The sequence below is a fragment of the Microtus ochrogaster genome, chromosome 16 (assembly GCF_000317375.1).
Source record: "Microtus ochrogaster isolate Prairie Vole_2 chromosome 16, MicOch1.0, whole genome shotgun sequence".
In the NCBI taxonomy this organism is placed as follows: Eukaryota; Metazoa; Chordata; class Mammalia; order Rodentia; family Cricetidae; genus Microtus; species Microtus ochrogaster.
The window spans coordinates 41,341,157-41,354,424 of record NC_022018.1 but is presented as its reverse complement, the minus strand read 5'-3'; the positions used below and the strand labels follow the sequence as shown (position 1 = coordinate 41,354,424).

General features: G+C 45.6%; 1 protein-coding gene across 1 annotated transcript in view; it reads left to right on the top strand.

The window, feature by feature from the left end:
• The first annotated feature begins 5,008 nt into the window (after positions 1–5,008).
• F13a1 (coagulation factor XIII A chain) overlaps positions 5,009–13,268 on the top strand; it is a 157,279-nt gene continuing 149,019 nt past the window's right edge. The window contains exons 1-2 of the mRNA XM_005355047.3: positions 5,009–5,077; positions 6,898–7,045. Of these exons, the coding sequence (XP_005355104.1) occupies positions 6,916–7,045 (130 nt within the window). The 5' untranslated portion in view covers positions 5,009–5,077; positions 6,898–6,915. The remainder of the gene's footprint in view (positions 5,078–6,897; positions 7,046–13,268) is intronic.

The following is a 13,268-nucleotide window of genomic DNA, read 5'->3' as shown; positions in this document are numbered from 1 at the left end:
CAGGCCACCTCCTGGGTATTACCATCCCGGAGAAAAAAGGTGGGTTCTTTAGCAAGAAAAGTATCAAGACTGCTGATGTGAAAACTCAGGACTAAGGAGTTAAGGGTTTTTTTTTTTTTTCTCATCTCAAACACCTTCTGTTTGCTCACAACTCCCCTAGGTTGCTCTGTGTTTCTGATAGAGCCAGGATCCCTGAGTGATGTCTCCGGGCATTCCTGTCCACCCTTGGACTAGGCAGGCTGGTACAAATGTCCTTTCTTTGTGTTCCAGTCAACAGGACATTGGGATCATGACCCTGCACTGTAGAATGATGACAAAGCACCAGGCTCATGCAGGAAGAGGAATGCTGCTCTCTTCAGTGGTCCCCTCTGGACCCAGTAATGCCAGAGAAGTGGGCCCAAACCAGAGTGGCCATAGTGAATCACTGGTCCTCTTGTTCCAGGCAATAGTTGAGGTCTCAGCAGACATCAACGTCTCTAAAGGGAGCTTATTGGCTTCACGGCCGCTGATGGAAACACTGGAATTGCTCACTTGGAGGGTTCCTAGGGGCTTCTCATCCCTCTGTCCTGCTCTGCTAAGGGATGGGAACTGCAGAAAAGAATCCCACAGTGACCTCCAAACTGATTGGTATCTAAGAACATGGGTTTCAAGACTCTACCCAGTGTCCCTTAACTGAATAGTGCCACCCACTGTGTCTAAACTCAACAAAACTTGGGCTTTATACAGACTACCTGCTTTCCTAACAAAGTCTAGACCAGTAGTTTTCAACCATCCTAATGCTGCAATCTTTTTAATACAGTTCCTCATGTTGTGATGACCCTCCACCATAAAATTATTTTTGATACTTCATGACTGTAATTTTGCCACTGTTATGAATATTATAAATATCTGCTATGTGACCACTATGAAATGATTATTTGACATAACCCCCTACCCCAAAGGGGTCATGACCCATAGTTTGAGAACCTCTTGTCTCTCTAACTTGGTAGAAGGTGCCTACATGACTAATTCCTGGTAACAGTCCTGGAACAGAATCCATTTATTTCTCTGGTATGCACCATGACACATGCGTGGTCACAGCTCATTGCTGTGGTGTCTGGCACGTCCTATGTGACTTGCATGGGAGAGGCCCCTTGAGACTTTCTGCCTGATTGCCTGTGGACCTCGCCCATAGGTCTTTTTGCTGTAAATCACCCACTTGGACAACTAATTCTGTGAAGCACTGATAGCTCAGCATTCACAGAATTATGACCCTAACACAGGGCCATGGGTCTGGTGCTGTTTCTCAGAATCCTTTGCCCTCTGTAGGCAAAATGATTTCCAGCTAAGTTCAGCAAAGAGGAGGCAATGGAGGAATATTGGACAGAGACAAACAAACAACCAAAAAGACAGACTGCACTAGTCCTGACCTCAGACCCTGTTTCTAGTAATGACTGAATCTCCAGCTCCCACCAGACAGTCCCATGGGATTCTAGGTCCCACCACACAACCTCAATTCCTGCTATATGGTGACACCAACTACTCCGTTTCTAATTGTGGGGCTGACTCACCTCCCACTGTTTGCCTTCCCGTCTCTTCTATCACCTGTATAAACATTTCCTCTCTTTAAAAACACCCAATGTAAAAAAAAAAGAAAAAAAAAACACCCAATGTGCTTTTCATTTTCCTAGTTTGACCTACATGCTATAAATGTCTTCCTCATGCCGACCAAAGGGGCGTCAGGTATGAAGAACACCATAGGGCCGACAGGTATGAAGAACACCATATAGGGCCGTCAGGTATGAAGATCACCGTGCCGTACTCAAAGACCTTGGTGCCTAGTCACATAGACTGCTTCTGTACATACCACAGAGGCTGACACAACTCAGGACTCATTCTAGGACCAGAAACTGTTGTTCTGACTCCCAAGTCACAGGACCATGAGGCAATGCTCTAAGGTAAATGAGCCTCAGCCACATGCTAGACTTGGTGCCTCTGACGCTGGGTCACTGGACTGTCTCTTGAGCCCAGAAAATCTGTAACAGTTATAATGTTGCTGAATTGGTGGTAGAGCACTCTTGAACCAAAGTGTGTGCACATCCACAGAGCTGAGTCTTGGGCCAAATGTAGCATGATAACGATGGTTGGGAGGTGACAAGCGAGTCTTGAATGCACAGTCAACCAGAGGGTTGACATCTGTGTGATCAGACGTAAATTGTGCAGCCATGGCCACTCTTCCCCAGATCTCACGTAAGTCTAACAGACCACTGTGGAATCTTCACTCAGATCTTCCGGCAGGCAGCAGAGGACGGTGGGCTTTGCGTGGGTCTCTTCAGCAGCCTCTCTCTGACTGGAGTCCCTGCTGCCCAGTGGGAATCCAGTTAGGGACGTGACCCCAGAAATGTCAGAGCACTGCCATTAGACAAGCTCTTGAAGGACAGCTGAACCACTGATGTTTTGATCAGCCCTGTAAACAGCAAACTGAGCTTCTAGCAAGTGGAGCAGGGGGACAGGGACTGTGTTTCAGGCTTGAGGCACAGAATAGGAAGTTTAGTGACTGGAGCAAGGTGTGACAGGGAGTGGGGGCAGGAGATGACCTGAGGACATGAAAGAGGGAGGGCATAAGAGGAGATTAGGGTCTAGGTCATATGGAGTCTTTTTCAGTTGAATTTTCTTTCTTTTTAGGATTTACCTTGAAAGCAAAGTTCATCAGTGATGGAAAGGTTTGGACAGAGACTCTGAAGCCAGACTTGAGCTCCTCAGTGTTTATTGTGACTGCACTGTGGAGAAAGAATTGAAAGGGATATAGGGGTAGGTTCAAGGCTAATTAAAAGGTGAAATAGGAGATAGCTAATGAAGGGTTGGATTTGAGGCTTGGGGTGGGGTTGTCTGCCATTTGCCCACGGGCCTAGCTTGGTAGCTACTCAAGCTGCTGGCATTCACTGAAATAGCGAGCTCTGTGATTTGTCAAGTCTTCAGAACAAATTGTTTCCCATCAGGGAGGTGATGTGTGTAGGCTGCCCCGGGTGTACCAAAATAAGGTGACCAACAGGCAGCTCGTCAGGGAAGTCTCTAGCTCTGGAAGAAACCGTGGCTGAGCACCTAGATTTAAGAGGGGCCAGGAGATATATGGAAATATAAAACCATCCAGGTTTCTGAGACGATCAAAGGATGGCACACTGCACTAGAGGAAATAGCACAGCATGCCACGTCTCAGAGACCACGGGAAAGACCTTCGAGGGCAGAGTAGGCAAGAGAGCTCAGTGTCCCACAAGATTAAAAACTCAGTCTTCTTTGGCTTGAAAACAGACAATGAGGTGTTCTCATTTCAACGTGGCTTCTCTTCCCCAGAACTCGGGTGGAAACTGGGGCCTCTGTGTGGTATCATTGAGACTTGATTAGACCTTTAAGAGAGATCAGTGTCGTTCTCATGAGACGAGGTTGGTTACTCTGAGGGCAGTTCATTATAAAGCAAGGCTGCCCTCATATTTTCTCTTTTCCAGCCGTGCCAACTTGCCCTCCTGTTTTCTTCCTCAGTGAGACATGCTGTGTGGGAGACAGTGTCCTTCTGACCAACCGGCTGCACCTTACAATGTACTCAATAAAACCATTCCATCCTCACAGAAGGATGAGAAAGCGCAAGGCCTCTGCTAGACACTAAGAAGATGACAACGCCGTGTTTTAAAGATCATCAACCTGTAGAGCCATGAGCTAAATAAAAATTTTTTTCTTTATAAATGTCCTAGTTCAGGTATTTTGTTACAGCAACAAAATGTACTAAGGCAGATACCTTTGCTTTAGCAGTTTGAATACACTAACAGAGGAGATAGAACCCAGAAGCCAGAGGCTTGGTGACAGAGGGGAGGAGAGAGAATAAAAAAAAATGACCAGAATAACATGAGTTGAGAAAAGGCTTTTTAAAATATTGAAGGGACTCAACTTGAAATTGTGTCAATGCTGACAGGAAGCAGCTGTAAGAGAGCCAGAGCTTGAAGCCACAGGAGAAAGAGCTGATAAGAGGCCCGGCCATCAAAGCCCTTGAGAAAGTGACATGGAGCACAGTGAAGACACAGATGTTTGTTTTTGACAAGGAGGCAGGGGCCCTTTCCCATTTCAAGGATAAGAAGGAAGAAAAACTTGGTAAAGCTGCAGACAAGTCCACAGATTTGTGGCAGAGAGATGGGGTGGGGAAGGGGATATGAATTCCTAGCTAATAACATTTCCCGTCTCCCTTTGAAATTTGAAGACAAAGAGGGCACTTCGGAGGATCTGGGGTTGAAACCAGTAGTCTTTAAACACATGACACTCTCAAAACAGAACTAGGCAAAGCCTGGGGAGGGAAACTTCCTTTCCTTTCTCTGTACGTCTTGAAGATACTGCAGAATGACTTCAAGGGAAAACACAAAGCATGTCTAACTGCGTGGCTCTCTTAAGGACATCTACACACTTTACTGGGACTGGACATCGGGTGGCTGTCCTGCAGGAAGTCCTGTGGTTGGGCTTGGGTTCTCTGGGTAACTCCAGGAGGCAGTTTGCTTTGCACAAGAGGGACTCATTGCTCTTGCTTTATGCGTGGTCACAACTGTCTGTGTGACCTGTCTGTGGGCAGGCAGATCCTCCCTCCCGCCTGCCAGCTCACCACCCATCTCTGTGGCAAAGCATTCCTCTACAGAAAAAAGGACCCGTAAGCCCTTCTGTCCCAGCAGGAGGGCAGGGAGGCTAGCAAACACAGCAATGACATTTGGTAGTTACTAGTGGCATCTGGAGGAGGGGAAAGGTTGACCCTGGAGGTGGGATGGTGAGGACGTGCCAGCATGGGAACCCAGGAGCAAAGAGGCAATGGAGGCAGGAAGGAGCACATGCAGGCATTTCAAAGCCGGGTGGCAGAAGTACGTGGAAAGTCCTAGAAACAGTTCTGCCCCCTCCACCAGCTGTCAAGAAAGGGGAGGAGAAATCCTCTGGGATGGGGAGGAGGGTGGGAGCTGTTAGGCAGTTATTTAAGAGACAACTTTCTGGTCACTTTGCCTGAGTCCTTTTGAGGAAGTACTCAGAGGCACACAACGAGCCTACCAGGGCACCCTCTCAGGAGCTCAAGCAGGTAAGAGACCCTCAGAGCAGGTCTGAGTAGCCCTGCCCCAAGCTGTGGCTGTCCCTCTGGACCTACATTTCTGTATCTCTGAAGGGTTGGGGAGGGTCAGAGGCAGCCCCTCTCTCCAGTTCCCAGCTTTTACCTCTGAGTTTGCAATGTTCAGTCCTACTTCTAAGGACTTCTTTGAACTCCAACAAACTATGCTAGGAGCACGGCTGGTGGAGAAGACTCATTGACGGGGATGGGAGTGGGGTTGCTCCTCCAAGAGCAGGTCTGCTTGCCTAAGGGAAACCAACTGTGGAATGTGGAGTAAGGTTAGAAGAGAGGGCAAGGCCAGAGTGCCCACCTAGCTAGAAGACAACAGGTTCGGTTGCCTTGACCTGGTCATTCCTTACCCCATATTAACAGTGTCTAAACTCAAATCCCTTTCCCTTTGTTGTATCTACCAAGAAGGACAGTTCTCCCTCCTACACTCACCCAGTGGTGAGCACTACCCTCTCTTGGCCAGCACCTGGAATGTTCCAATTCTTTGCTTTACTTGCTTTCTCCCAGAAGGCTGCCTGACTGCCCAGCACTGCTCCCCACACCCTGCTTCTGGCCTCTAGGGACCAGTCAGTGTGTCTTTGCTATTGACAAGACACCAGAGGGTTGCGTTCTCTTCTTTGTCACTAAACTTTTTCTTTAATCTCCTCTGACTCAGCTCGCCAGAGATTACCTGTAAATCCTGAAAGGTATTTGTAGATAGCCACTCCTGTCTCCTTCTTCCAAGAGCCCCTGTCTCCTTTCAAGAGCAGATACCTTACCAAGTGTTTCTGTGCTCAGCCTGCTCCTCTCATTGCTGCAACTGTCTAATCAAGCTGATTCTGCAATGGCAACATGTCATCTTGCAAGGGTGTGCCTAGTTTCTACAAACAGCCAGGTTGCCAGGCGTCACTGCACGGTGGGTCAGGTAAAGAAAGTTCAGAAACAAAGTCCCCCTTCATTTTGACCAGCTGGTCAACAAGTCCTTATTGGGCCCTGACATTAAGGTGTGTTGTGTTTAGACAGGCTGGTTGCCTGCACAAACTCGGAGGGAAGAGGAAACAAGCCAGACTGTGTCAGAGCACAGCCTACTCACAATCCATCTGAACATAGCCATGGTCTCCATGCCACATACCCAATCAGCATCATGTGTGATTCTTGTATGGTCCATTCCTAACCCCACTATACTGTAAACTCTTGGGAAAGAGGTGCTGTTTTGGTTTCTGTTGTACCTACTTAAGTAGTAAGATCACAGCCAGGCTCACAAGAAGCCCTCATTAAGTAGTGACAGAATTAAATGGCTGGTCTATTTTATCTATCTATCTATCTATCTATCTATCTATCTATCTATCTATCTATCTATCTATCTATCTATCCTATAATTAAATGAAGACTTTAACAAACTATCCTAACCTGAATGTTAGATTCTCACAGTGACTTAGGTTTGGTGAGTCTCCATGAGATGAGTAGGTACATGCACCTCCAAACATATAGGCTTTGGGGGTTTGGGGAGAGGAAAATTCTGCTGTCTGTAGTCTTGAAAGATTTTCTTTGCTTTAGGCAAACACTCTTTCTCGTGATCTCTTTATGTTTTACCAAGCAGGACGTCTCCCTGAGATCCTTGGGGAATACTCTCTGTCCCCAGGCGCATCCTCACTGCCACCTCTCAACTCTCATTTGTGTGGGATGTGCATGTTGCTCGCCGTTGCTCTGCCCAGGTGCATATCTGTCTCTACTTTAGACTCTGGGCCACAGGTGATGCTCATCTCGTACTCCTCTTCCATGGACTTTCTTCTCCCTTTCCCAAGGATCCAGTAAAGCAGAGAATGTCAGATACTCCAACAACCACCTTTGGGGGCAGGAGAGCAGTACCCCCCAACAATTCCAATGCAGCGGAAGTTGACCTCCCGACTGAGGAGCTGCAGGGCGTGGTGCCCAGGGGTGTCAATCTGCAAGGTAAGAGGAGCATACTACTGTATCCAGTAGAGCCAGATCCCCTTTCCCATAAGGGATCTGTGGAAGAACTTCTCCCACTAAGATCTACAAATGGCAACCTCTCAGTCTCTGGTGTCCAAGAAAGGGTCCCAAAACTCTCCCAAGCTGCAAAACCACCAAAGTCCCTGAATGACAGCCCTAGTTTTACATTTGCTGATCTTGTCATATAGGGAAGTCACTTCCTCTTTCTATTTCTCAGCCTTTCCTTTTACAACACATGCTGGATAGACCAAGGCCTCTTTCACCCATAATGTTCTGCACTTTGGAGAATGTTCTCTAGCTGGAAGATTCCGCTTCTAAAATATTGTGGCTGCGACTGATTGTCTGGCTTGCAACTCCTTCCTTCTCTCTCCTCCATCCATGCCTGTGAATCTCAGAGATGGTGCGAGGTGCCAGATTCTGACAGTAATAGAGATGAAGCCCTCCATCTCCTGAGCAGCCGGCGAAGGAGGCTAGGCAAGCTGCTTCCTCTGCTTCTTGCCTCTGCCTCAGCTGCTCTGGGTGCAGCAGTCACTAGCTGACCTCCTCTTGGCCCTGTCAGCTGTGACAGGGCCCAGGTGCCAGCACCGGCTTGGTGATACAGAAGCCATTCCCTTGGGGAATGAGCAGGGACATTCAGACTCTTGTCCCTGGATGGCATCTAGCTGGCAGGACATTGTGGAATATCGTTTATGCACTAAAACCTGGTTTTGTTCCTGTGGGCTCTCAGTGTTGAGTTTCCTGGGGGAATAAACATCTACTTGCTGAGGTAGGTACAGACAGTCACACCGTGACTCTTAGTGCCCAGGAACTAAGTCTCCCAGCTAAGTGCCACATTCTAAACCTGGACATTAAAGTCACAGAACTGGGGTATGCAACCAACCAGCCTCAGCTTCCTTTGTTACAGGTTAGAACACCGGCCTAAAGCCATCAGTGGATATTCTTTACCTCTTTGCTACCCATGCTAGAAGTCCTTTTTGTTTTTTATAAGAATGTAAATAAAATCGAAAAGACTGCAGACACCAAGCTCTCCCATGGGTCACCTGGGGATATTCAACTTTCTTATAAAATTGCCCTCTGGCAGAGAAGGCACAGTACTCTGGGAAGGCGTACATTGGCTCCAGCAGAATTCAGACATAGGGAAAGAAAGAGGAAGGGGTTCAGACGCCCATACCAGGATTCATGAGAACACATGGATCTCCAGGCAGGTGGTAAAGAGCCCAAAGAATATCTCTGGCCCAGGAGGCAGAAGACTCAGCTGTCCATCCCAGAACGAGTCATCTAAGTCCCCAAGCCTTAATTTTCTCATTGGCAAAATAGAAGCCATGTGCAGGGTGTTCCTAAGGACTGGATAGATATTACCTGTGACAGCATCTGACCCACCACACACGACAAGTGATGGCCAGTGAGCCTGCATGTGCACAGAATCCTTTCCCATCAAGTTCAGGACATCACCTATGGAGAACCTAAGGAAATTGTAAATCTGAACCAAATGTTGCCAATGACATATAAAATTCATCAGTGAACCTGAATGGTCAGTTGATTATTTTTTTTATCCTTATACCTGAGATAATTGGTTTTCTGTACTTCTACCTTTGGAAGCAGAGATGGGGAATAATTCACCTATTTTGAAAAAGCAGTCTTTATTTGCTGTGTAATCATGTGTCCACAGCCCACATGATTTGTTCCCACACAGCCTTCACACACACAGGAAAGTGAGGGGCCAGTGACCAGAGGCCTATCTGAGTGGATGAAAACAGCCAGTCACAAACTAAATGACTCAGCATCCCTAATCACTATAACTTATTAATGACATATTTCAGCATCCATATTTCAGTATATGTTTGCTCAGGGTTTTTCACTGTATACTGTGACTTTGGAGCCTCTGCATCAAGAATCATAGTGGAGTAAGCTCAAGAGAGCTGGGCAGGAGAAAAAATATCAGCGGACATACTCTTTGAATCAGGCTATTACTCTGCAGAGTTCGAATTTCTGTTTGTCTAAAAGCACAGAGAGTTTGACACTAAATATACCAAGTCTTCCCACTCCACCCCACCCCCAAATCATCTTAGTAAAGGGAATTATGAATGCCGAGGAAGGCAGTAAGGCTTTTGCCCTGGTTCACATAATCATCTTGCAGTTCACACAGTGGCCACTAGTGGACCCTGGGAGCACTGATGCCCTCTGACTTCAGGGTAAAAGAAAGGAAAGGCTCTACTGACGGTTACTGGGAAATATTCGCGAATATCCAGTATACCCAAAATATGGCTAATGTGTGTATATAACAGACTTTCACCAGCTAGAAATAGTTGATTAAGAACCGTTTTATGAGAGTGAAAGATGCATATTCCCAACCACTTGAAAGGCTGAGGTAAGAGGATCGCTTCAAGGCCAGCCTGGGAAACACAGCAAGCATCCTTCTCAAAATATTATTTTAGTAAAGTTAAAAAAAAAACTACATCAGACTATACAAACTTATATATGGTTCCCCAATTCTTTCTATAGTATTTTAGGAAAAACAGATATATTTGAGATTTTAACAGAATCTCAGACATAGGACCAAGCTGTAAACATGTCTGAGGTCATCACATACTTTTAGAGATCCTTTGTGTTCCCTGTGTGTCCCAAACAGGAAAATTATCATGAATATATGCTCATATTACTTAGAATGACATCCAGTGTGTGTGTGTGTGTGTGTGTGTGTGTGTGTGTGTGTGTGTGTGAGAGAGAGAGAGAGAGACAGAGAGAGAGAGAGAGAGAGAGAGAGAGAGAGAGAGACAGAGAGAGAGCACTGTGGGTGTACATGGAAGCTAGAGATTAATGTTGGCTGTCATCCTTGATTACTTTCCCTCAAGTATTGGGACTGGGTTTCTCACGAACCTAGCTCATCGCTTTGGCTAGTCTAGACAGCTTGTTCTAGAGATCCTCTGCCCCCACCTCTGAAGTCAGGGCTAGGATCCAAACTCTGGTCCTCATCCTTGTGTAGCAAGTGCTTTTACCAGCTGAGCCATCATCCCAGTCCCATCGTGGCATCAGTTTCTAAAAGACTGTTCTACACATTCAGTTGTGTTTCTGCAAAATTTCTCTACAGCCTTCCAGGTTTTAGGTTCTGTGTGGCTAGAAATGTAATGCTACATAAGACTACTTCATCCTCTTGGGCTGTGGGACTCTGTTATAAACAGAGAGGTCATTTGTAGCAGTTATTAGAATATCTACATGGCAGGTCTGTTGTTTGGGGTCAAACAAGGAAGCAAGAATGGCCTGGTGAATGTCCAAATGGAGGCAGATCCAGAAGTTTTTTAGGGTAGTGGTGGTTTGAGTGTTTTCCTAAGAATTTATTCCTTCCCATAATTCTTTGTCAGAACTAAACCAATCTCTCAATCGGTTAGCAATCAACTTCTCCTTGGTGCCAAGAAGACTCTTTTGTTCAGGGTTATTGAAAGAATGAGAGAGACATTTGTTATGTGATGAATAAATGAAGTTATGAAGTTCTTCACTCACCCAGTTCACAGATAATAGATTTGCTGTCATTTACATGTTAGGAGAGATCCCAGAGTCTGTCTGAGAATAAGAAGAGGAAGTCAGTCTCTAACTTCAAGTGGCTTTCATTCTAAAAAGAAAAAGAAAAGGAAAAATCACTGCAATTCAGTCTAATAAAGACTAACTGAATTTTTGGTAAGTTGCAGTAAAACAGAGAGAGAAATAGGTCTTGTGGCATAGTGGAGCAGGGAAGAGGATGAGGAAGGTTTCTGGATAACAGAGACATCTCAGTTGGGTCTTGTAAGATGACAAAGAATGTTTCAGACACACTAGACATGACAGTAGAGACTTCTAATTCTAGCACTTGGGAGATGGCAGTTGAAGGATAAGCCAAAATCATCCTCAGCTACGTGGGTGAGTTCAAGTCTATTCTCTGTGATTAGGAGTCTCTCTCTCTCTCTCTCTCTCTCTCTCTCTCTCTCTCTCTCTCTCAACAAATTCTAAAATAAAAGGAATAAAAACTTGTAATCCCAGTGCAGTGAAGGTTGGGATCTCGAGTTTTGAAGTAGTCTGTACTATATACAGATGATGTAGACCACATGTCAAATGAAGAAAGAGTGATGAAGTAGAGAGATGACTTCCTGGATGAGAAGCTTGATGTGCAGTTATGAGGACCAGATCCTGATACCCACATTCTTAATGAGACATCCTGCACACAGTCCTCTAACCCCAGGTCTTGTGGTGAGAGAAGACGAGGATGGCTGAGTTCGTCTGTTTTCAAACTAACTGAGAAAACTCAAATCTCAAGCTCAAGGAGAAACCCTGCCTTAAAGAAATACACATAAAATGATTGAGGATGGCACCCAAATCCAAAATCCTTCTCTGACCTTCAAATATGTGTCCAGACATGCATACCACCCAACACCTACACACACACACACACACACACACACACACACACACACACACACACACACACCACCTGGTAGGCAGAGAAGAAATAAGACCCTTTTAAAAGTTGAAGGAAGAGAGCGAGAATATATAGAAAATTATTTTAAGACAGCTCATACTTAGTGGTGAGAATTAGTTACAGGACACAGAAAAGATAAGCCTTAGAAACTTGGCAGGGGTCATATTACAATAAGCGTTAAAGATCCCACTGTCTTTCTATTCCTCTGAACACAGGGGACTTGCTGTGGACTCTTACTTATGGTTTATAAGAGTAATTTTCATAGCAGATAGAAAACTGAGTGGAGATATTCCAGGCTAGAGGAAATGTAAACCAAAAAAGGTTTAGCCTCTGGAGAAGGTGTGAGTCTCATTTCTCTTGTTCTGGGATTTCTGAAGCATTTTAGGCTACAGGACTTCTTAGTAGCAACCGTTTAAATAATAACTGCAGAAGAAAAATGCCTTTAATTGTTCTAATTCTACTTTCTCCTCCTGAGTCACCAAGAGATGTGGGAGAAAAAGCCTTCCTGTGGCTCTTCCCATCATAAACAGACCTCCTTCCTCACACATAGCATGAACGCCTATAGCTTGGTAATAATGTTACCAAAGATTTCAGGAAGAACTCAGCTCACCAGGGAATTCCTAGAATATGAACCTAAACATTTAACTTATTTCAAGATTCCATCTGTGACAGGTATAATCATTCTCAGAAGAATATTTTTGCAACCCGGGGAGAAGATAATCCACTTTTTTTCATATTAGGGAGAGAGTAGGAGGGTAGGGAGGAAGCTGACGCTGGGGAGAGACTTTCTTTAACAGCCCATTTTCTCATGTGCTGGGAATTAGACGGAATTGTGTTAGGTAGACTTTTTGAAAGCTGTCACTTTGAAAGGGCAAGCTGCCAAGTTTCTAGCCATGATATAACTTTAAATAAAGAAGAAGCAGTGACTTCCCAGTGTTCTATTTTCTAAGAGCTGGGCTTGGACAGGAAGATGTGAATTCACTTGCTGCCTGGTCTGAGGGAGGCTTGAACAATGATGAAGCTCTTTCTATCTAAGTTAGATCTTGTTAGACCAATAGACAAAGTGCCACACATCCACCAGCTTAACAGATGTTTTCCGTGTACCATATACTTGGAGAGAGGGCCCTGGTAGACAAATGGGCACTAGAATGCCTTATGTCATTTTTATACCTCTGCTCATCTTCCATGGTAACCAACTGCAGAGTCTTTGCTATAACCATGCACTGTAAGAACCAGATTCTGTTCCTGGGGTGCTCTGTGTGTAACCACCCATGGTCAATCAGGCAAATGTCATTCATTCGGTGGCACTGGAGACCATGCCTTCCTTCCCCATCACTAACTTTCGGTACTGTGATTTGAATGTAGTTTGTTCCCGAAGGTTCGTATGCTAAAACGTGGTCTCAGTGTGGTGAACTGACAGGCAGGGCCTAGTGGAAGGTCCTTGTGTCACTGGGAGTGTGCCCTTGGAAGAGATTAAGGTCCTTCTTATGGGACCCTGAGCCAGTAGTTTTCATGGAGGTGGGTTTTTATAAAAGATGAAGCCTGATCATTGAGCACTCTCTACAGGCCTGGCCATGAAATCTCTTCTTCCCTGCCAGCTTCTGCCTTTAAGATGCCAGGTGCCATAAACCATGAGGCATTGTTCAGGTCCCTCACTAGAGCCAGAAATGTGGTTTAAACTGTCCATCTCCAACCACCCAGTCTTTCTCCTCTCTTCCCCTCCCCGCTCCTCTCCCCTCCCCTCTCCTCTCCTCC